This window comes from Nyctereutes procyonoides, unplaced genomic scaffold (genome assembly GCF_905146905.1).
Source record: "Nyctereutes procyonoides isolate TBG_1078 unplaced genomic scaffold, NYPRO_anot_genome, whole genome shotgun sequence".
NCBI classification, from domain to species: domain Eukaryota; kingdom Metazoa; phylum Chordata; class Mammalia; order Carnivora; family Canidae; genus Nyctereutes; species Nyctereutes procyonoides.
In genome coordinates, this window is record NW_026575142.1 from 50,816,305 (window position 1) to 50,840,990 (window position 24,686).

The following is a 24,686-nucleotide window of genomic DNA, read 5'->3' on the forward strand; positions in this document are numbered from 1 at the left end:
CTGAGAGAAGAGAGTTAACACCTCTCAATTAACCTTTGGTCTTCTTCTTGGGGCCATATGGTAGGTCTGTCTCATACAGATGTGCAGGTTGTGTATTGTGCACAACTGCAGAGAGCAATGCTATAGTTCATGAGAGTGGTACCCTAGAGATTGTGTAGGGCCTGTGTAGCCATGGGTGGCACTGCTTTGGGGGTCTCTTCCATCTACTGTGGCACTACCGTGTGGCCAACTAACTGGACCTGGTATCGATTCCAGGGCAGGGGCAGGGTTACTGAGATTGAAGCAGACCCTGGTCTTTTCCCCACGTAGCCCTCTTCTTGACTTCCAGTTCTATTGTGCAACCCTGTTAGTCTCTCCTGCTTAAGCATGAATCTCTAGCTCAGCAAAAAAACTCTGGCTGACACAAACTGAAGAATCTTCAGTCCTTCCTGACTCAATCACATGCTGAGTAAGAGCAGTTAATGTGCTCACATTAGTGCTTCACATAAAAAACACAAAAGCAAACAAATAGAAAGCAGCTCCTGCATGAGTACACGACCCCATCCTTCTGTCTCTCTCTGTAAGCATCTTGCTTGATCACAGAAGGTGGGAGGTGGGGTCTGGGGTAGACTAAGTTTTAATCATTCATCTGCTTATGTTCTCCAATTGTTGGGGCCTGGATGTTGGGCTTGGCTATAGGATGGCTGCTCCTCAGAGGTGATCTCAGGGCCGTTGCCAGCACAGAGTCCAGCATGAGTCTGTCAGAAGCCAAGTCACAGGCTGAGGACCCAATTTGTTTGGGTCTCTTCAGGGGCTTCCTTCAGGGGGGTGGTGCTCATTTCTAAGGAAATCTTCATCTTAGGTCTAACAGCCTATGCCAGAGTTGAAGAATCATACAAAAATCATAGAACTTTGTGGCTGACAAGGAACCCGAAGGCAGACAATCTAGAGTATCTACTTTACAAACTGAGCCCATAGAGGAGACCTGACTGGCCTAAGGTCACACAGCGAGTTATAATCAGAAAAGTAGACCCGACTTTAAACTCAGTGTTCTTTTAAGAAAACCATCTGACAGTTCTTACGGATCTGCTTTCTAATTAAAATGGTTTAAAATCAATATTAACCAGGTAATGATGGACATTAGCTATTAATCTTCTGATAATTTCAGAGGACAACATTCCAAAACCAAGAATTTCCAGTTTCCCCTCACCTTGGGAAACAGAGAGAGGGCAATTTACCCCTGAGATGCTACCCTGAACTTGTAGCTTTTGAGTTTAGAACTCTAAATTCATCATTTTGATTGAATAAAGAGTTATCTAATATAAAGCATGGATGACACCAAGGCCCTCCATTGTGGAGGAGAGGGATGAAGGCTGAGAGTAAAAGCAGGTGCCTTCTAGCCACAAGGAAGGCAAAAACCAAGAGGACTGGATAATGTTTTGTCTTGTCCTCTAATCCCCTTAGAGAAATTGTTCCCATTCGTTTTGATGACCCAAAAGTAGAAACATGCATCCACTCTGTGAGTGAGGGTCAGCACTAGGATCACAAGAGGCAAAAATGTCTATTATTTAAAGTCACAAAATAGTTTTAAATGTATTTTCCTGCTGAGTCTCAAAGCAGAATTTTCTTCCTTTTCCCAGAAATGGCATTGACTGATGCCTGAATCTTGACTTTGGTCTAGCAGTTCATTTTGCCTAAAGTAGTCTCTGGACCTAATACCTAGTTCCAAGGGGAGGAATGGCAGGGTTGGCCTTGGACATGGCTAGACGGTCAGGCTGTTGAAAGCCTGTTACTTGGCCAGCAATAGTAGGGAGCTATTTCCTGAGTAGAGGGCCTGCTTTCATATCACTCCAGAGAAGTAGCTTTGCTGGCCCTACAGCCAAATAGAGGTGATAAGTAGTATAAAATAGAGGGTTGCTTCAGCTTGGGTATGGTAAGTGGGGTGGTATGCTTCTACTCCCAAGTCTACAGTGGCAGATGAAGGGCCATGTGTCTCTGGGACCTGGAGATGACTTCCTTTTCTGAGGAGCCTGGAGCTCTGTTCGTTCTGCTACACCCAGAACCTGCTTCCTCAGCTGGTCTAGCTTCTTCGCTTTAGGAAGGGTCTCATCCTTTCTCTAATGCTCTCTCTGGCTACTTCCACACCCTGAAACCAAAATGCCCTTCCTTTTTCCATTCCATTGGCCTCACTTTCTCATCATCCTCTGGGATGGGACGCACCACCCCACCCTCTGTCTCTGCTGTCACCTCTGGCTGCCATGTATTTTCCTTCAGATATGTCTTTCTTGACTTGCTGACCTGAGTGTGCTTTGCCACAATCTGGGGCTTCCTGGAGAACTATGCACCACGGACTCCCCCTGGCACTCAGGCCTCAGGGGTGGCTCCTACCCCAGCATCCCTTCATCTCTGCCCTCCATGCACCTATGCTCCAGCATCACAGACGCTGCTCCCTTGCCAGCTTTCCCCACACAGGAACCACTGTGGTCCATGCTCTGGCCACCCTCGAGGCCTTGATCAAATACTGCTTCTTCTTGAAAGTCTTTTCTCAGTATTCTAATTGGACAGGGCACCTCCTCCTTTCTCCTTACAGAGGCCTCTATTCATCTCTCTGGTGCATTTGTCTTCTGTTGCTCCGTATTGCCATTATTGGGGTCCATATCGAATCTTCTGCCTAAATTAGGATTCCTTTCATCTCACTGAGTACAATATCTGTTACACTTTGTGGGCTCAGGCATATTGATTGAACCGGTGCTCATCTTTACTGCCCACCTCATCTATGCTCTCGGAGGCACCCCTGCCCTAGGCTGGCACCACAATCTATGCACCTGCCACTGTCCACCCTTGCAGGAATCTGCCTCATTAAAGCCCATTTAATCACCACATGGACTGAGTAGACACAGTGTAATGCAGGGATTCTCTGATACTAATTCAGGGATTCTCTGATACATCGATTCTGGTTTTGTTCAAGCCGAAGCAGAGGTTCCTGTTGCCACTACAGAGCCCTTTATCGCATTACCCACTGATGTCCCATGGCACCAAAGCAGAAGACTGCTGCTTTCATGTGTGATATCTATCTTTCAAAATCTTTAATCAGGGAATTTTCAGAAATGCAAAATTTATAAGTCCCAGCCCAGAGGAAAGAACCTCTGATAGTGGATTTTCAGCCCCGAGTTAGGTATAGGTGGAATAGAAACTTTTGTGGTTGAGGATATGCCTATATTTCCTAAAAACCCATGCTCTCGGAGTTATCGTTAGTTTCACCTACTCATGGTTATTAGAAAGTAACAACAGATAAAAATATTACAGTCATAAAGTCACAGGCCTTCTGGCCCATTTTATCTTGAAGTGTGGAGTGGATTAGGAACCAGAGGCCACTTTGACCTTGTCAGCCTGGGGCCATGTGGTTTTATATGATATCTTGGGTCTCTAGGACCAAAGTGATTTTTTTCTTCGAGAAGAGTACCAGTCTACTTGGAGTTGCTAAAAAAAAAAAAAAAAAAAAAAAAAAGAATGCCTCTTGTCTTTACATTATTTTCCAGAGTACTGTTTGAATGATGGATGAGCCCTCCAGTGGAGAAATGTTCTCTTTTACGCAGCAGTTTCAACTGCTCGACACTGTGTTGCTTTGTTCAGCATCCACACTAATCCGCAAAGAAATTGGAAATGGAGCGTTGGCGGGGTGGGGAGGGGTGCAGTAGCTCTGGGGCCCCAGGGTCTTGTGAGTGGTCCATTCCTAGACGTCTGCACTTTTGTGGGGTCCCGTCATTCATTCTGTCTCTTGCTCTGACCCGGGTTCGTTCTCCTCATCCATTTCAGTTTCTGCCACCAGGGTGAAGATCAAAGAAGGGTCAGGAGGTGCAGAGAAAGGAAGCAGAGAGAGGAAGGGAGAGAGAAAAAGAAGAGAAAGAGAAAAATTAGCAAGCAAAGCAGAAACAGTTTAGGCAGGAAATACAGAAATCGCTCCACCAGATTGATTAAGAATGCGGTGTAGGTACAGCTGGTGTGGATGACAGTTGGGGATGGTGGAATTTGTACCATTCTGAGAATCTGCACAGTCATAAATCCTGGCTCACGAGGATTACAGCACTCTGCCCCTGGAGCAAGCTTTGTATTCATCTGGTCCAAACCTTCGTTTGACATACAGCATTTAGGGTGGAGCAGTACTTGTCTCGGGTCACCATGGCAAGGTGGAGGCGGTACAACAATGCATAATTTCCACTTCCTGTTCCAATACAAGTTTCTTCACTACACGTGTACACTTCCTGTCTGTTCCTAACCTCTTTTCTCACAATCCCTAGGGACTTGAATTTCTCAGTCTTGCTCATCTTTGCACATCCTGAGGACCCAGCACATGCCTGGGGCAGAGAGATGCTTAGTTAAAAACCTGCTCAGTGAATGAGCAGAGACACCAGGAATGTCTGAATGAGGATCCTAATAATTCAAATCTGGGCTATCCTGGGAGAACCAGGTCATATTCAGGAGGGAAACAAAACAAAACAGAACAAAAAAATTCCTCTTTTCTTTAGTACAAAATGGCAGGCGTTCTTTTGTATACTAACAAAAGTCACATAAAATGCTACCATCAAATACAGCTGTGCGTGACACTTATCAGCGCTTCTGTTACAATAAAAAGTGTGCATGCTTTATTAGGGAAAATATTACTATTAAAATTTTCTACCTTCCAAAAGCATGAACGAGAGAAACGAAACCTCTGCCTAGTGAGGAGGTTTGGTGTAGGTGGGGGGGGAGGGAAGAAATAAGCTTTTATTAGACTCTCACTTATTCCTGGTGGCCCACAGGTATAATTCAGTTAATTGATCCTTAGAAGAATCAGGAATGCAGGAAGCTGAGGCCAAAAATCTGAGTAAATTGCTTACAGACATTTGACTGGATGAGTCTGGATTTGATCTAGAACTTCCTGCTATTAAATATCCTGTCCTCTCTACACCAAATTCTCTTTTCCTTCCTCCTGCAGAATGTCCCCTTGCTTTGTCCCACACAGTGCTTCCCACAGAACTCAGTGACAGCACTACTGAGTCGGAGAAGGTGGTGGCTGCGTTTACTGACACTTGAATTCCTCAATTTCTCAACCTGTGTTTTCTATCTAAACTCCCTAGAGGCATCCAGTCAATGTTTGTTGAAACCAGTACTTGCCCCCTCTCTTCCCACAATGGGTTCTGGCTCCAGCCACATCATTATATTAAAAAAGAAAAATTAAAAAGCAAGAATATTCTCTAAAATTCTGTCTGGGATTTGCCATAAGAGAGTTCACCCTGAAAGTGTTCTCCTGGGACTGAGGGAGTGGATCTGCCTGCCTAAAGAATCTGAACCATTTAGAAGAAGGGATGAGGACACCACTTCACAGTTTACACGCAGTCATGAAATGAGGATGGACGGGATCAACCCTAGTGCTTGACTTCTTACCTCTCCATCCTAAAGCCAACCCTCCCCTTGCTCCTTCTCTTCTTTCTCTTCTCATCATCATCACACTTTCCTTCCTCACTGCTACCATTATGAGTTTCCTAAAAATGCGGTCTTTACAAGTCTTGACCTAGAACTACCTGGATAGGGGGACAGGGTGGTGACTGGTAGTCTATATTTTTACAGTGTTCACTAAGTGATTTATATGGATTACATTATTTGGAAAACACCCCAATATATTCTAGAGTATTAAAGCTAGTTCAACTTTTTATTTTAAATTTAAGGTGAAGGATCTTATCCATGGTCGCAGGGTGGATTAGGAGCAGAGCCAATGTAAGAACTCTGCGCTGACCTCACAGCCTTTCCTGACAGGTCCTAAATCATGACCTGTTCCAGAAACCTTAGTGGGTATGGCTGATGACCACATAGAGACTGGCAAGGTCATTGAGCTCTGGGCGCTGGTGCTGAAATAGTTTCCTGAATTAGCAATTGCCAGAGCTAGTTTCAAACCTGGGGACAAACTACTCCTTTAGCAAATTTGGCAACCTGTCTATAGGCAGAGGTAAAATTAGTATTTAGGAAGTAAACTGGAACCGACAAGAAGTTTCTCTTGGAATTCTAATGTCTTAATGCCAAAAGAAAAATTAATAGCCTTTTGGTCCAGCCCTCCTGTGCTTGCTGCATTCCTGCCCCCACCCCTCTTTGAGCCCATCTGTCAGGTTTTCACCCTTGTATGGTCTCTGGTTGGAACCAACCAGTGCTGGGGAGCTCACTATCCTTGTCACAGACCAATATGGCTTTCTTACTTTTACAAGTGGGAATCCTGTTACTCCATGTCCCATCCTTCAGACACTCGATCTGGAATGTATCCATCTCCACATTATCCTAGGAAGAAACATGAAGAAGATGCAGCAAGAAGGAGGAGGGGTAGGGTCGGTGGTTGTTTCCCACTACAATCAGCTCAAATTCCAAACCCGGTTGTCCTTGACTGAGATTTTCCAACCATGGGCCTCCAAGGGCAAGCTTGATGATAAGGAAAAGAGAGATGCTGAATTCATAGTCCCTATTCCTACTCTGGAGAGGGGCAAGGACTATGTGGAAGAAAGGGCTTGGACAACGTCTGGGAGGGGAAAGAAATTCCCTGACTCCCTTTCCAGAGCAGTGGCTCTCAAACATAAGTAAGCACTAGTATCCTTGAGGATTTGCACAGACTGCTGGGCCTCACCCCCAGAGCTTCTGATTCAGTGGGTCTGGCCTGGAGAACAGTTTGAATTTCTAATAAGTGATGAGATGCTCTGGAGACCCCACATGAAAACCCATTCCTTAAGAGTGTTCCTCCAGCTTGGCTCACATCAGACTCAACTGGGTAACATAACAGAAAAACCAATCACCCATCCTGCCCCAGAGATTCTGTTTTAATTCATCTTAGGTGAGGCCTGGCAAGTAATTTTGTATCTTTAAAAAACTATCCAGGTGATTCCTAGAAGAGTGAGCAGCGTCTGTCTGCCACCTCTAAAATCTCTGCTTCCTGTCCCAGTTTCCCCCAGTAAGCCTGATCCATGAACTTTATTAAGGTTGTGTGTCCTGATAGTAGGGTTGAATGAGTCTTAATTTGTGTTTGAAATTCAAATCAGCCCGAGCTCTGAAAGAAGACTTCTGTGCCATTTCCAGAAGTGAAAATCTGGGATGCATGCTTTGGATTTTCAGAGGACTGGAATTTCTGAAGCATGTTGGAGATTTATGGGAAAGTTAGCAAATACTGTGGTGGGATCATGCAAGCTCTGGAAGCCCATCTGCCTTGGGTGGGGGGGCACTGGACCATTTCTCTGACCTGGTGGCTCTTCTTCGCCCCGCAGGACCCTGTACCTTCAGAACTTTGTAGCCTGTGTCACAGCTGATGAGCACCTGGTCTTTGAAGGAATACGTGGCTTGCAGGGGCTCGATTTTCCCGTGGACAGGAAGCTCTGGATCTGGACAGTCATTCCCTGGTGGGAGCAATGAAAGATTGGTGGGTGAGAAAACAAGGAAAAGTCTGCAGCAGGCAGTCAGCCCCCATGGTCCAAGCAATGGTGCAGGAGAAACCCACAAAATGAGTTGTTGGGGGCCTCGTACCTACTAGGCCCTGATAACTTATTCTGGAACCTTGAGCAGGTCACTTTTCAACTTAGACCTCTAGTTCCTCAACTGTAAAATGAGGTGGTTGGCCAAATGATTTCATCACAACTCAGGGTTTAATATCCACGGCAGGATATTAAATGCCATTGAGTGTAACCCTTATCTGAGGCTGCGGTTACAACATGTTCAATAGTAGTCATCAGACATCTATTTGCATTCCTACAGTGACAGAGAGCTTAATACCTCTCAAACCTATGCATTTCTTACTGGACTTCTTTGATCAAAGGAACAGTGTTTTCCTATTCAACCATAATCTATATCCTTGTAATTTGCTCTCACAGGGCAGAGGTTGTCCTCTTGGGCAGCTCAGGATGACTCTAATCGCTCTTTCTCCCCAAGACCATTCTTCAAAGTGTTAGAGAGAGAGACTGTGACCATATGCCTCTGAGTTCTCCCTTCCAAAGGCCACATTGGACAGGATTCCCAGGTCTGAGTCTATCCCTGACATTTTTTCCTGGACAAACTCTCTTTTAATATCCTCTTTACATCCTTCTCCAGAACTGGACACCAATGTGATAATGCAGGCAAGGCCAGGATATCAGATCTATAAGCTGGATTACCCACACCCAGCACCCTCTTCTTTCTTGGCTAACTATAGACCCCTGAGGCAATGGCTCTATCAGGGTTTGGGCCAGGACTGGCTGCCTTGGAGTACTGGGAAATGAGACCTGTGGGCGCTGCCAGTTTGGGGCTACAGGAGGCAAACTGCCACGACAAAACATTTTAAGCTATGGGCCCAAACTCAAATTCCTGCCCAAAACTTGGAAAGGGCTGAGTGGGAGGTTTCTCTCCAGGCCCAATGAATCAGTGTAAAAGAGTTGAGTTTAGGAAATAAGCAGTTTTCTTTATTTATTTGTTTTTGTTTTTTAAATCTCCTTATGTGATTCTGAAGCGCAGCAAGTTTGAAAATTATGTCTAGTCTAAATCCACCATATCGCTGCCCTTGCTCCCATTTTATGGATGGGAAACTAAGGGGAAGAGAAGGTACTTGGTCCCACACTCTTCTGTAGCAGAGCTGGGTGTCCTACCAAATCCGCAGAGGAGTCTCAGGCCTGAACTGCTCATCCCTGAGCCACCCCTCATCCCTCAGCTCATGAGGGCTGAGCATGGTGACCAAGCATGATCCATGGAGGGAGAGGCTGTGTTACCTGTCGCCCTGTATGAGAGCCTCCAGCCCCGGTTCTCCCCTGAGTTGTCGCTGCGGAATAGAATCTGGACGCTGTGGCTCTCGGTGTTGATGGGTTCTGGGGCTTTCTCTCCACAGAAGGGCCCCAAAAGTTTTGGGCCAGCTTTAATCTGTGATTGGCAAGATAGAGTAAAAAGGTCACATCTGAGTAGTGGTGGCAGCTGCTGGGACCACCTCTATGGTGCATCCTGGTTTTCTGGAGGCCTTCATGTGAACTCGTAGTATTCACTCATGTTTTAGTGGGCATTGCCATTCACCAAACAGTTCCATTTCCACTCTCTCATTTACAGATTACAACGGCCTTGGAAATGGATGAAGCTGGCTAATAACCCTCTGCTCAAAATGAACATATGGCTCAGAAAGGGACAGAGCTCTGTCCAGGTGCATGGGATAGAGAAGGCCTCTGCTCTTAAAGAACCTACAGTCTAGTCGAGGATGGCTGGGATGGGGTAGCAGATGGGACTAATAATAAAGATTAAGCAAAAAATAAATAAATAAATAAATATTAAGCAAAAAATTACATGCTGTGGCAAGAATTATAAAAAATAATCAAGGTGATATACACACATCATATAAATATATGTTATATATTTATAATTATGTAGTAAAAGCTATGTAACCTAACTCATTACTCATATAATAAATAAAACTTTATTTTTTATTTTTATTTATTTATATATTTTTAATTTTTGTTGTTTATTTAAATTCCATTTAGTTAACATATAGTATAATATTTGTTATATCTTAATAATTCATCACTTACATATAACACCCAGTGCTCGTCATAGCAAGTGCCCTCCTTAATACCCATCACCCATTTAGCACATTCCACTGCCCACCGCCCCTCCAGCAGCCCTCAGTTTGTTTTCTCTGGTTAAGAGTCTCTTATGGTTTGTCTCCCTATTTTTTTTCTCCCCTATGTTTGTCAGTTTTATTTCCTAAATTCCACATGAGTAAGATCATATGGTTAAAATGCTATTTTTAAAAAATTTAAAGTTCTTTGTCAAAGAAATGAAAAAATTTTTTAAGATCCATTTTTTCTATTTACCTACATAGTTAGCATTTTTTGGTGCTCATCCTTTTTTCCTACAGATCAGAGTTTCTATCCGGTGTCAACTCTTTAATAGTGCAATCAAAAAACTTTATTTTTTAATAGATAAAACTTTAAATAGGTGGTCAGGGAGGGCTTCTTTGAGGAGGTGACATTGGATTTGAAACATGTAGGATGAGTAGAAACTTGTTATTTAAGGAAGAGGGGAAAATATTTCCCAAGCGGAGAAAGTAGCATATGTAAAGGTCAAGGTCAAAGGTGGCAAAGGGCTCAGCAAGTATTAAGAACAGGAAGGAAGCCAGAGTGGCTGAAACAGGGGAATACCATAGCTTGAGGTAGGAAAGGCAGGCAAGTGCCATATTGTGTTGAGGAATTTATGTTGATTTCCAAGAGTAATCCTGATTTAATCTGGCTTTTATAAAGATTAGCCTTGATACCATGGTGAGCGGACTACATAGGGCAAGGATGGAAGCAAGAAAACCAGCTAGAAGCTTTGCATCGGACCAGGAGATAATGGGCATTGGCCTGGGATGGAGTCAGTGGGATGGAGAGAAGGAAGTAGGTACTATTAGCTGATCTAGATTTCCTGACTCCCAGACTCAGTTCCTTTCTGTGCCTCTAACTCTTTTTCTTCCATCTCCAAGGACCAGAACTCCTGAACCCTCATGTGGTGACTTCTACAATCCTGGATGATATCTCCGTCTTGTCGCCCTTATTGTGAATGGGGGGGAAGTGAAGCCTCATGAGATTAAGTGTCTGGAGAAGGCTCACAGCATAGCTCCTGGGATACTTTGTGTTATAAGCAGAATTTTAAGATGGTCCCTATGACCTTCACCTCTGGTGTTACTTCATGATGATATCATGTAACATGGCAAAAGGGATTTTACAGGTGGCTGAGGAGCTAGTGTTCAATCAGGGAAGGTCCCTAGGCTGGATCTGATTAAGCTGGTAGATGCTATTTTAACTAATTACCTTTTGGGAAGCAAGAGGCTTGGTCCCCTATCCCGGGAGAAGGCAAAGGGCCAAGAATATCAATTTTCCCAATTCAGCCAAGATTTCCCAGTATCCCCAAGGCTAACATCCATTGTAGGCTTACCTTGATGTAATCATAGGGGCAGGGCACCTCAGGATGATCCTCAATGTCGAAAATGTCCTCGAACTGCAGGCTGACCATGAAACCCTCCTCTAGCTCTATCGTGTAGAAGCATTCTGAGCTCTTAGGGTAAGGGTTGGGGAAGTCAGGGCTGGTGATCACGCCTGTCCTCTGGGTATAGACATTGTCACTGCACTCCACTGTGGAACACATACCAGAGCAAAGTGACACACCACAACCATGGCTAGGGCAACCCGTTTCTTATCTGTTACTGTACAATTTTCTCACTAGTCCTGAGCAGCAAGCAGGGAACACATCACTATCTCCATTTTATTGATGGGTAGAAGCCCTCATGGAAAATGGCCAAAGCCTTCCATTTCTCCATTTCTCCATCCCTGCTCCACCTGGAGAGGACATCAGGGTGGGCATAAGGATGAGACATGAAACAAAGAAGGAATAGGGCATTTTCTTGCTGTCTCTCTTTGCCTCTCTCCTCCCTCATCTTTCCTTTGGACTGAGGTTCTCTTGATCACAGAGGAACTTGGGAGGCCATAGGAGTGAAAAGAAAAAGAAACTGCTGGGTGAGGCCAAGCTTATGGCTCAGAGCGATGGGACTGGTAAACCGTGTTTTCCCATAACTTGGCCAGCCTGGGTACCTACAGTAACCAGGAGAGCAGAAGTTGCTGCTATCCAGGAAGAAAGATGGCCTAGAGCCTAGGGATTCTGAAATGTGGTCCTTTGAAAACCTGAACCCGGACTTCCTGGCTGCTAGGCATTTCAGCATCTTCATCCATGTGGTATCTGAGGCAGAGCTCTCTGGCTTCATTTTTAGTTATTCCTATTCCATAAGTACCCCTCCTGTGAGACTCCCCTAATCTTTTGGGAAACTCAGCACAAAATGGTGATATATATACAGCGTCATCTCTGGGCCCCACCTCGGCAAGTCCTGTTGTCTGTGTGGAGGAGGTAGCCAAAGCGGCAGGAGCAGTAGTAGCCGCCAATGTAGTTATGGCAGTAGTGGTCACAGGACAGCTCCTCATCCTCTCGTTCAGTGCACTCGTCCACATCTGCAGGGCAATCAATCCACGCGTGATGATGAAGACAACAGCCAACATTTACAGAGCGTGTAGTATGGGCCACTCCCTGTGTTAGCCTCACACAAAGCCCAGAAGTAGCCATTACTTCCATTTACAAATGAGGAGACTGGAAATCAGAGCAGCGAGGCAACTTCCCAAGATGACAGAAAGCCAGGTTCAAGGCCAGGCAAGCTGACCCCCAGTGGTGCTAGTGCCCTCTAACAGTTGTGACAATAGCAAGCAGGACTCTTACCATCCCCATTCCACAGATGATGAAACAGAGACTTGGGGCCTTTAAAGAACTTACTCCAACTCACAGAGATGGTATGTGGTGGAGTCAGCATTCACACCCAGGTAGGCTGGCTCCAGAACCCACTCTTTGCTTCTAGTCCATGCTACCCCTTTCTTTCTATGTCCCGCTTCCCTGGGCAGTGGCAATGTAAACATTAAAAAAAACTATGTTCGCAACCCAATTTAAAGATTTCATGGTACGTTTCCCCCCAGCAAATACAGGAATGGCCAAAAAGCACATGAAAAAGATGCATGACATCACTAGTCACCAGGGAAATATAAATTAAAACCATATGAGGTACCACTACATACCCCACCAGAATTCTAAATTTAAAAAAACTTAAAAATTGACATCAAACTGTCATTTGTTGGTGAAGGAATATAAAATGGTGCAAAAAAACTTTGTAAAAGGTCTAGCAATTTCTTATAAAACCAAATATACACCTGTCCTATGATCCAACGATTCTGTTCTTAGATATTTACCCAATAGAAGTGAAAATATATTTTCACAAAAAGTCTTCTACAAGAAAGTTCATAGAAACTTTATTAATGGGAGCCAAAAAAAATGGATACAGTGCAGGTGTCCATCAATGGAAGAATGGATAAACAGACTGTAGTATAGTCATTCAATGGAAAATTACTCTGCCAGGAAAGGAGCAAATTTCCAATGCATTGCAACATGACTGAACCTCAAAAACTTTACATTAAGTAAAAGAATCCTAACTTCCAAAATATATTCTGTGTATGTTCATCTACATGAAATTTAAGAAGACGCAAAACTAATCTCTAATCTATGGTGGAAAAAAATTGGAACAATTGTTGCCTCTAAGGGAGATAAGAGCAGAGTGTGATTGGGAAGGAGCATAAGGGAACTTTCTGGGTTTAACAGTAAAGTTCAATATCTTGTTAGGGGTTTGCGTCCATGCAAATATAAATTTTTCAAAACTCAACAAGTGTGCCTAAGGTTTGTACCTTTCATTGAATGTAAATTTTACATTAAAATAAAAAAAATTGAGGGTAGATATTGAACTTTAGCAAAATGATATGCATGCTGAAATATTTAGGAAAAAGTGTACTGTTGTCTGCAATGCATCTTGAAATGCATCAAAAAAGGATGGACTGATGGATAGATGGAGGATAGACAGATGGGTAGATCTGTGATAGAGCAAATGCAGTAGGGCAGTAAGAGAACATAAGGTACTTTTAGTCTTTAGAGAGAAAAGGAGATCTCGGGATGAGGCACCCTCTCCTCCAACATACCCACAGCCATGTAGTGGGCATCAAAGCCCGTGAATCGCTCCTCATTGGAGAAATCTGACCGGAAAGTGATGGACATGAAAGAGCCGGGGGAGAACACGACTTCCTGGCCGGGGGTCTGCTCTGTGTCTGTAGTCTCCCTGCCACAGAAGGTTGCCAGCACCTGCTCTTCAGTTTCTACCTTTGGGATCAAAGAGAGAGGGAACAAGATGAGTGGCTTCCCAAATTAGCTTCCCTGATGGTCTCCAGGAGAAAAGAGGGAGAGTCTGCTTATGAGTAGATCAGGGATAGAGATAGGGAATTCGGGATTCTGGGCCTTGAGGAAAGATACCATACAGGTTAAGTCTTTGGGGCTGTTCAGTCACCGTTTCATTCACTTGTTTAGGCCCATCAGGAGTAGCTTGGCATTTATCATTCCTATTACTGGCTTATTTGTTGAAAATAACTCAATATTAGAATTCAGAAAGAGTTAGATCACCCCACTGATAGATTCCACATGCAACAGAAACTGACCACATTCCCAAAGAAGAGAGATAAACTTCAGGTCATTCATTGAGCATTCAGTGTGTGCTGCCCGTGAGCAGAGCATGGGAGCTGTGCATGGGGAGGCAGTGTTCAGAGGGACGCAAACACAGACAGGGCTATTATGCAGTGTGACAAGTGCTTTAATGGGAACACAAGGGCTGGGACTGCACTCCGAAGGAGATGAAAGATCCCATCAGAATGGAAACTGCAGGAGAGCGAGACTGTGTTTTCTTTACAGATGTGTTTTCAGTGAGCAGAGCAGGATCTGGCGCATAGCAGTTACCCAACAAATGTTTGTTGTCAAGAACTAAAATGCAAGGCTTGTTCTGAGAACAATGAGAAGCCAGGGAGTCTGTGGGGATTATAGCAGGAGAGGTTGAAGAATAGGTTGAAATGACATTATACTGTCTTCGAATGCTATCATAACACTACGTGACTCTTAATTCTGTGAGCAAAGACACTGAAAACTTTTGAACAGGGAAATTGTGTATTTAGAACTATATTTAATAAATAGTTTTAATAATTCAGAAATGACTGGGTTCATCCCTGAAACAATTGTGTTTGTGTTAAGACTCAGAGGCAAAAATGACCTATTTGCTAAATGAATTCCCTACTTTGGAAAAGCTAGAGGCCCTGTGTAAATTCAGAGACCCAAGTAGAGATCCTAAACTGCCTGCCTAAAGCTGATTTTGTGTGAATTTGGTTTGGGAAACAGTGTGATAGCTGGCTGATCTATTTATTTGACTATGAACACTTGGCCTACCTACTGCTCTTACCATTTACACTAACTGGGTTCTTTTAAGGTTGTATTTGTGTTTGCAAGCTCTAGATTGACATTTTAGCCAAGATGCATGAGAAAATCTTTTAGCAAGAATGATTCTGCTGCCTTTCAAAGTCATTAAAGGAAAAGTTCTCAAAGCCTCTGCCTATCTCTAGTAGCTTCTAATGCATTCATTGTTTTGTTCATTAGCTTAGTATGTCAGAAGTATCTTGACATTTGACACTTCTGTTTTGAAACTAATGATTTATTTATTTAAGATAAGTGGGAGTTTTAAAGAAAAACAATTTGCCCTGGCAACAAAACACAAGGACAATTAATGACTAACTTTGGGAATTGAAGTGTAAACAGAAGATGAGATCATGGCTTTGCTGTTTATTCCTCTTCTCTGCAGATACTAGCCAAACTCACACCAGCCTTTTTAAAGTAGAATGTACCTATCTGCACACAGTCACTTCCTTGACCACCATGGCTGATTTGTTCTTTTGCTTACCTGAGTTTCCTAGATAGCTGAAGTTTTACCTGACTATAATTAATTTATCATCATCATCATCATCATATTTGGTGTAATGCTTTATAAGGTGCTTTATACAAATCCCTGCTTTCTTAGGTGAAACATGCTAACCCTCTTTGGTGATCCGGGGACCTTTTTAGGAATGTCAACCATCTTGGGGATATTGTGTTGTGTGATGTTACTTGCTCTGCATTGAACATCCCCAGACTATAATGCCTTTGCAATTCTTATGTCTCCTTTATGTAATGTTTTATTTTGTGTCTTTTTAGAATCAGTTAGCTGATATATGTTATAAAATAGAATCTCGTTGAGCTGTTCTTATTAGAACTTAATAAAAATAAGACTAAATAGTTTTAGTGTGAAGGCCTAGGAAAGGCATGAAATTGGGTACAGGTCTTGGTGACTTCTGCTTTGGAGTAATATAAGGTAGATGGACCTGGCAGTTAGAGGTCATGAGCTTATTCTTGACTACCATAAACAGTTATATGGCCACCTCCTCTCTAGCTCTCAGTTATCCACCTGATAGAACAGAGTTTTGAACTAGCTGAGGTATATGTTCTCTTCCAATTCCGACCTACTAGTATTCTAACAAGTCACCATACCCACACACTCGATAGGCCAACTAGAAGATGATGAGCAGGAGTTTCAACACAGTGATTGCTTTCTGTTGAAGAACTTGATGAACTCGAACTTCTTCGTGACCTATAACCATGTAATACCAGGTCAGTTATTTAATGAATAGTGACACCTTGAGCATTAACACCTCCAGACTCACAGTTCCCTTTCTGTACTTTGATATCCCCAAAGTCTTTGTAGCATGGACACGTTCCATGTAGCTACTCTTTGTGGCTTGGACACTTTCATGTGAAGGCAACCAGGGAGGGGTGCCTGGGTGGCTCAGTGGTTGAATGTCTGTCTACGGCTCAGGGTGTGATCCCAGGATCCTGGGATCGAGTCCTGCATCGGGCTCCCCCACAGGAAGCCTGCTTCTCCCTCTGTCTCTGCTTCTCTCTGTGTGTCTCTCATAAATTAATAAGTAAAAGCTTTTTTTTTTAAAAAAGAAACCAACCAGGGATAACTTAGATCAGGGGAGACCTAATGAAAGTCTGTGATAATAAACTCTCTTATAAATTCCTGGATAAAGGACATTTTCATGATGGCAGATAAACAGTCATCCCATGCAGAGCCACACTATTGCAGAGAACAGGTAAGCATGTTTTGCCTGAAGCCCATGGGAACATCTGAGACATCTACACCTTTAGGAGCAGGGAAGAGAAGGCCCTGGAATCCTGGGAATTCAGCCTACAGCTCAGAATAGAGTCTTGGAATATCAGAACTGAGGAAACTGAGGTCCAAAGAGGGCCAGTGACTTGCTCAGGAGTAGAGAGATAACCACAAGCATTTCCTGATACAGTTTTACTTTTGGAACTATTCTGACCCTGAAGAAAGGAACCCACCAACCCAGAGAATACATGACCAAAGACATAGGCACTTTGCCAAACAAATTTTCTGGCTCAAGGGCCTCTTCAAACTTTATCTTGGGTTCATGGACTGTCTCCCAGAGAGGATGTGGCTCAGTGACAGCTCCAGCCATAACCCAAACAGAGGGGTCACTGACCTTGGTTAATATTTGCAGCCCCTGCTATGAATTAAAAAATTCTACAAAAATCATTTACCTCTGAGTATAGGCAGAAGATTGAGTCCTGGCTTCTGTTTGGACTGTCCCATTTCTAGGGTCATCATATTAACATGATGGAGGGAAGTACCTTATCAAATGAAGACACAAAATTCATAATAGAGAACTATCTGGCCAGGGATCACAGACTCCTCATTTTTCTATTTTTTATTATGGCAACCATATCCTTTCTGGCTATTGTTATTTAGGGCAGCAACACATGGATGCATGTCCTCAATTTGTTTTCTTTCAACTCAATTCAAAAAATATTTATATACCAAATTCTGTCTGGACTACAATGTGGAGGATGCCAAAAATTACTTATTTGTTGCATGAGCTTAAAGAGCAAGTCCCCTGCCTCTGGGAATGTGAAATTTAATAGGAGAGTAAGATAAGTACTCAAATGGGTATGTGTCAGGGCATAGTTATTGCAGTGAAAGATAGGAATCTCCAGGGGTTAAAGGAGGAAAAAAAAATTACATCCAGCTGAGGGAAATCATAAAACATTTAGGAAGAAGAACATTCTTTGAGCTGAGGCCTGAAAGATGAGTAGGACTTAGGGAGATGGAAATAGTAGGTGGAGGGTAGGGGGTAGCAGGAAGAGCTTCCAGGCCGAAGGAATAGTGATGTCTCAGAGATATTCAGAGTCTCAACTGTCCCTTCCTTCCCACTACCACCTGCCATAGGAAGGGGGTTCTATTGAGGACAGGGAGCTGGGGAGAGAGATCTAAGGAGGAGAAGCCAGAGTCTGTTTTCTATGAATTTTCACCTTAGTAGAAACAACAAATTTGGCAAACAACAAACTTTGGCAAAACTAAGGCAGGGCTGAGACACTTTGGCCCAGTTTCTGTGGGAGGACCATGGTGGCTGCTCTCCATGTGTCTATAAAGTCATCTCATCAGAGATTAATACTGACAGCTCTCCACCAGTCCCTGGAGCAATGTATGGAGGAGGTAGCTCAGGAATGAGTGTTCTCATTTTATAGAGGAAAATCTTGAAGCCCAGCTAATTTAAATGAATTAGGCCAGGTTATTATCTATCAAGTGGTGGTTTCAGGCCCAGGATTGTAGCCTCCTAATTTCCTGGCCAATAGCCTCCTGCTCCTTTAAGGCTTGAGGCAAACAAACAGACTGTCATACAGATCTAAATACCTCAAGGCTTTGCTTGTCAGTGTTCCCAAGCTAAATCTTGGAGCTTCTCCGATCTTCTCTGGGCCTTTGAAGTGCTTTTCAGAATTAATTTAGTCAGATATTCAGGGAGTGTGCTGGATTGTCCTGCTGTTGATTTAGTTAATCTGGGAACTACATTCCCCAGAATCTCCCTTCTTGTGTACTTCAGGCCGGAAGAGAAACTTGTGTGAGTTTAGAACACAACAATCCTTACTCTCTGCAGGGCGTTTTGTGATCAGATACCAAGATGGACAGATGTAGATGTGCCCATTAGGTTCTAACCTGTCTCACTTTCCTCCACTCTACATCCAGTGCCTCTTTCCAACAACTGGCTCTAATGACCAACAGTGGCCTAAACATACCACCAGATGCTTGTAGATGGACCCACAGATGTGGGAGTTGCTCAATGCCAACAGCTTCTCACAGAACTCCTCATGGGCCCCCTTCACAGGCCCACTTTGGCTCCTTAGATGCTCTTGAATTCTCACATTCCACTGCCGATGTCAACATCTGCACCCATGCTAGGGCTTCAGGAACACTGATTAGTGACTGATCCTCTTTTAATTCCAAGCCCTGCCCTTCACAGCCCCAGCTCCTCTCTAGTCATGTGATTTCGGATACCCAAAATAGCCATTACCTCCCAATCCTCACAGAAGATCTGCTTTCCTCACTGAACTCTGGCTGATAGAGTTACTAGAGCCAGAAGTCCAGTGCTGTAATAACAATTAGGACCTGTGGCTTGGGTTTTGGGATTGTCAGCAAGTAGAGGGTAAAAAAGCAGTGAGCTATAGGAAGCTTGCAAAGGCAACTGGAGTCACTTAGTGGTGAAACGTTTGGCATAATTTCCCATGGCCACATAGAAGGTAGAAAAACATACACAATAAACTTGTGGATCTGCTAAGGAGATCTCTAGGCAATGTTGAAAGTGTCAGTATGTATTTCTAGCTGTATATGGCAAGGTACTTCAGGAAGAAGTAGGTCTTCAGTGTGTAAGCCTGTGACTTGCTTTGACAAAAGGCATGTGATATGCAGAGATATGCCACTTCCAAGGGGCCCTGTAGCTCTTTCAGGCATCAGGGGGTCTTGTAGCTCTTTTCCATGTGAAATATTGCCCTGAAGCCTCCATGTGAGGAAGCCCTGCCAGGCCTACTGGAGATGAATCACCCCAGTTGAGGTCTCTAGACCAACCAGCTGACAGCTACCACCAACTGCCAGACAAGTGAGTGAGGCCATCTTGGACTTTCCAGATTCTCAAGCCTCTACTGGAATGGCCTTGGGCATATCCAGCAAAAGCACCATCCTGCTGAGCCTATCCCAAACTTCTGATCACAAGATCTAGGCAAACATAATGGATGTTGTTTTAGCTACTAAGTTTTAAAGTGGTTTGTTGTACAGCAAGAGGTATGCTATGGGGTATAGGAAGCAACTTGCGACAAAGGGAAAGATGGACATTTATGAACTGACACTTGGAGAATTTCAATCTCATGGGTTCTTGAGGCCTCGAAAGTTACTTAATCTAATTTCTTATCTTTGTACCACACCCTATAGCAGTCATGTATAATGGTAGAAAACCAGAAACAATATACGTATTCAATTTTAAGAGAGCAGTTAAATTAGCCTTTACCTAGTAAACATTAGGCACCCATTACTTATCACATTAATGGAGAATTTGCAATGATCTGAAAAAACTTTCCTAGTAGGTTATATTAAGCAAAAAAAGGGGGGAAAACACATGTACATGGCGAAATTACAATTATGTTAAAGGAATACATTGAAAATAAAAAGGAGAAGGAATTAGAGCTAACTGTTAACAGTGGCTAGTTGAACTACAGGTAATATTTTTTTCTCTGTTTTTATATTTTAAAAGTATTTTGAAAAGAAACCTGACCCCCCCCCAAAAAAAAAAAACCTGGACCCACAACTACTTCCCTCTATGGCATAAACTCAGTTAGTTGGGCTGTAAATGGATGGATGAGAGGAGACAGAAGAGTCCCTGTTGTGGAGTTCATGAAGACTTTGTGAGAAAGAAGAGGAGGGGGAGAGAGACAGAGAGAAAGAGAGAGAGAATGTGTGTATATGAGAGGTGGGAGGGATTGGGCATTTAAGACTGTGGTAAGAACATCGCTGCTCTGTTTTGGTTTCTCAAGAGAGGGAGTTGAATTGTGAATTGCTTTGAATTTTAAAGTTTTTTTTTTTTTAATGTAACCCCTTGCTGAGACTGGATCATGAGAGACCTCATCTTTATGAGTCATACATGAGTCTTCACCAATTATTACATGCTGGGAAAATCACTTAAATTCTCTGTGTTGTAGGTTGAATTGTGTCCCCGCTGAAGTATATACAGTTAAATCTTAACCCTTGGATTTGACTTGACCTTATCTGGAAACAGTTCCTTGCAGATGTAATCAAGATAAGATGACGTCATGCTGGCTTGGGGGGGACCCTAATCCAGTGATTGATGTCCTTATAACAGGGACATTTGTTCACAGAGACACACACAGAGCAAAGTGTGAAGGCAGAGGGAGAGATTGAAGACACTGCTGCCACATAACAGGGTTATGCCAAGGATTGGAAACAACCACCAGAAAGCTAGAAGGGGCAAGGAAGGATTCTTCCCTAGAGCCTTCAGAGGAAGCATGGCCCTGCTGACACTTTGATATGAGACTTCGGGCCTCCAGAACTGTGACGTAATATATTCTTGTTATAGGCCATCTAGTTTGTGGTACTTTGTGATGGCAGCCCTAGGATATGCAAATACTCTGGATGTAGGTTTTGTCATCCGTGACACAGTGACAGCAATAGTGGTAATATCACAGGACTCTTGTGAACATGACATGAACTAATACACATAAAACACTTAGAAGGGCCCCTGGGATCTAGTCAGCACTCAGTACCTCGGTGAGAAGAACAGGACTGCTGAGGTTCCATCATCCAAACAGAGCTGCTTCTGGACTCCTTGCTAGGTGGGCATGGGTATTTTCACAATTTGAAGAAGAATGAGAGTCTGGAACTGTCCTTGGATCCCCTCTGGTTTCTAATTCCTAATCTCACTGAAGCCATCAGCATAGACTCCTTTTCCTGCGAGGACTCCAGAGCCCTCATAGTCCGGCCACTTCATTTGACAGGTGGTGTCTGTCTTAGGTTCCTTTAGTCCTCAGAGGAGCCTCCTGGCAATGCTGGGAGGTGGGTGACAGGCAGAGGACAAGCAAATGATACTGATCTCCCAGAGGAATGTGAGGGATCTCTAAAAGCTTCCATCCCACAAGAGAATGTAAGTCCAGGAATCTCCTCACTTCTCTGTGTTTCAAAGGATTGCTCTAGATGTGTGAATTTAGGCCAGTGATTCACTCACAGCCCCGCCCAGGACTTCTGACTCAAAAAGGAGTGCTCTGCGCTTCTGGGGTTGTGCTCTCAGTAAGTTTGTCACCTCCAGGGACTGGGCCAGGGCTCCACAGCCCAGTCTTGCTATTTTACCCACTTGCTTACATTTCAGTTAAAGATCATGAGAAAGAGCAAATTAAAGTTACCGGATTCCAGACAAGAGCCTGGGACCAGGGGAAAAAGGAGATGTATGTGTGCACGCATGTTGTGTATTGCACTCCGGAAGCTCTTGAAAGCAAAGCCATGGAAGTAAAAACAGCACAGCTGGTGGGTTTAAGACTCATGATGGCCCCATCTGAGAGGAGCTGGAGGTTGATGCTTTGATTTTGGCTGAGTCATTTGGCCATCAAGCTAATAATAATAATAATAGTAATACTAGTAGTAGCCATCTCTCTCCTCTGTGTGGAACTTTCCAGCAGACAGGTACATTCACCTTCTTTATTGAATATATTTGCTTCTTTTTAATTTTTTTAATTTTTTATTTTTTAAAGATTTTATTTATTTATTCATGAGAGACAGAGAGAAAGAGAGAGAGAGGCAGAGACACAGGCAGAAGGAGAAGCAGGCTCCATGCAGGGAGCCTGACGCGGGACTTGATTCTGGGACTCCGGGATCATGCCCCTGGACGAAGGCAGGCGCTAAACCGCTGAGCCACCCAGGGATCCCCAATATATTTGCTTCTGATGGAGCCTTGCAATGAATGCACTTCAGGCTGATATTATGCTTCTGGGCCTGAAGAGGTGACATGAGTCCCCAAGGGAACACAGCCTAGGAGTGACAGACCTGAGACAAAACCCTGATGTCCAGACTTCCAGGCCTGGTCCAGTAATTGGAATCAGAGAACCAGAAGGTTAGAGATAGAAAGGATATGAAAGGCTATCAAGGTGATCTCTTTTCTTTCTTTCTTTTTTTTTTTAACTTTTTTAAAAAAAATTTTTTTTAATTATTATTTATTTATGATAGTCACAGAGAGAGAGAGAGGCAGAGACACAGGCAGAGGGAGAAGCGGGCTCCATGCACCGGAAGCCCGATGTGGGACTCGATCCCGGGTCTCCAGGATCGCGCCCTGGGCCAAAGGCAGGCGCCAAACCGCTGCGCCACCCAGGGATCCCTTTTTTTTTTTAACTTTTATTCATTCATGATAGTCACACACACACACACACAGAGAGAGGCAGAGAGAGAAGCAGGCGCCATGCACCGGGAGCCCGACGTGGGATTCGATCCCAGGTCTCCAGGATCGCGCCCCGGGCCAAAGACAGGCGCCAAACCACTGCGCCACCCAGGGATCCCCCGATCTCTTTTCTTTGTTAGATGGGTGCAATGAGACTCAGAGAAAGGAAGTAATCGGCTCAGAGTTGCATGGCCAGATAATGGCAGATCCAGTCTCAGAGCCCAAGCGTATGATGGTCCCAGGACAATGTTCTTACTGACATGTGAACCAGAGTAAAAAGCTCCTAACAGAGCTGGGTGAGCCCCAAGAAGGTATTGTGTCCATGCAAATGCTAGACACCATTAGCAGCGGGGCCTGAGCTGTGCCTGGCAGGTCTTTGGAGTCCAAGATTCCATTGCTCCAGGGAAGGATTGCCATTTTGCAAGGAGGGCTCTGGACAGAAAAGGGGATGGTCTCTAGGCAGCATGAACACGGGGAGAAAAGGAGGGCTGGCAGGAGGGGTCTCCGAGAGCCTGGGAAGCGGGCGTCCTGCAGGTGGGAAGCTGGCAGCGCCCACCGTCCCAGCAGGAGCAGGGTTGAGAGGGGGTAGGCCAGACAGTCTGGGAACTGGGGCCAGTTGGAGAGCCAGGAAGGATTCACTCTTTGGCCCTGAAAGACTCCCCACCCCGTGCCTTCTGGGACTCCAGAGCCAAGCTCATTCACATGCAAATCTCCCCAGGGACTGGGAGGCTGGGCCTCAGACCTTGAGAGCTGGAAAACAGTCCGAGGACAAGAAAACACAGCAGTGTTGTGTTCTTCTGTGGCAGAGGCAGCCTGGTTCAAGGTATGTCATGGGACAGGGGTGAAAGCAGTGATTGAGTAAGAGCTGGGTACAGCGAGGGGACCCGCCGCAGGCCAGTGTCTCCAGGCAGAGTTCCCAGGAATGTGTGAGCTGGCGTGGTCCCCCGCCACTGCCCTGGACCCTGTCTCGCCCCATCCTCCCATCTTCATGTGGAAGCCCCTGTAGAGCACTAGAATAAGTACTGAACGACCTGGGTTCTGGTTTGCGCTCTGCTACTCATATGTCATGTGTCACCTTAACCCCTGCAGGCAGAAGTATGCCCACGCTGGCTGGTACCAGTGTATAAGCCCAAATTGTGAACTTTACAGAGATTCTGCGAACCCTGTTGTTAAATGCAGTCATCATTCGGAATTAGGTTTCATAAAGTTACAATTCATCAAATTATATTAAAGACAAATTACACAAAACCGCGCCCTCTCCTATTTTTAGTATCTGACGACTTGCTCTGCTCTCAAGGTCATTAAGGTCTAGCATATCTGAATGGTGAATGGTGTGCTACTATGCCTCCCTTCTCCCTGCCAGTCCAGATCCACCTGTTAATCATTCACAAGCACACCACTGTCTTCCGGTCTTGGTGTTCACAGACATCAAGTTGGGGACAGTGCATTAATACTGTCCTCTAAGAGTCAAGAGGTCGTGAAACACTGCCATGGGAACAATGTGTAAAGTCTATCATTCATGGCCTGTTGGCACCCAGCAGGGGCCTTATCTCCCAGCCCCCAGGTGACCTGGCCCTCCTTCCTTGCTCCCTACCTGCACCTCTATCTCCATTTCTCATCCCTGTCCTTCCTACTCCAGTCACACTGCTGTCCTTGCTGCTCATCAGAAGCACCAGCTACTTGCCTACCTCAGGGACTTTGTGCTGACTATTCCCTCCAGTTGGAAGGGTTTTCCCCAGAAAGCCACATGGCTAACTTCTTCAACTTCTTCAAGTCTCTGCTCAAGTGTCACTCTGTCAATGAGGCCTATGCTGACCAACATATTTAAGTCACAGCCCTCACCCCTCCTCATGTAGGCCCTCTTTGTCTTGCTGTATTGCATTTCTCTGCCTATCACCTTGCAACTCACTGTATAAGTTAGTTGTGGATTATGCTTAGTGTTTA

General features: G+C 44.4%; 1 protein-coding gene across 4 annotated transcripts in view; it reads right to left on the reverse strand.

Annotated features, from left to right (window-relative positions):
• Positions 1-24,686, reverse strand: part of MASP1 (MBL associated serine protease 1) — a 61,358-nt gene that overhangs the window by 21,527 nt on the left and 15,145 nt on the right. For 3 of the 4 annotated variants that reach the window (XM_055308374.1, XM_055308373.1, XM_055308372.1), the window contains 6 exons: positions 13,533-13,710; positions 11,841-11,972; positions 10,909-11,105; positions 8,724-8,871; positions 7,267-7,385; positions 6,207-6,285 (listed from right to left, as the gene is read on the reverse strand). In XM_055308374.1, the coding sequence (XP_055164349.1) occupies positions 6,207-6,285; positions 7,267-7,385; positions 8,724-8,871; positions 10,909-11,105; positions 11,841-11,972; positions 13,533-13,710 (853 nt within the window). Of the gene's footprint in view, positions 1-6; positions 3,799-6,206; positions 6,286-7,266; positions 7,386-8,723; positions 8,872-10,908; positions 11,106-11,840; positions 11,973-13,532; positions 13,711-24,686 lie in introns of those variants that run through there. The other variant, XM_055308375.1, reaches the window with a different exon arrangement.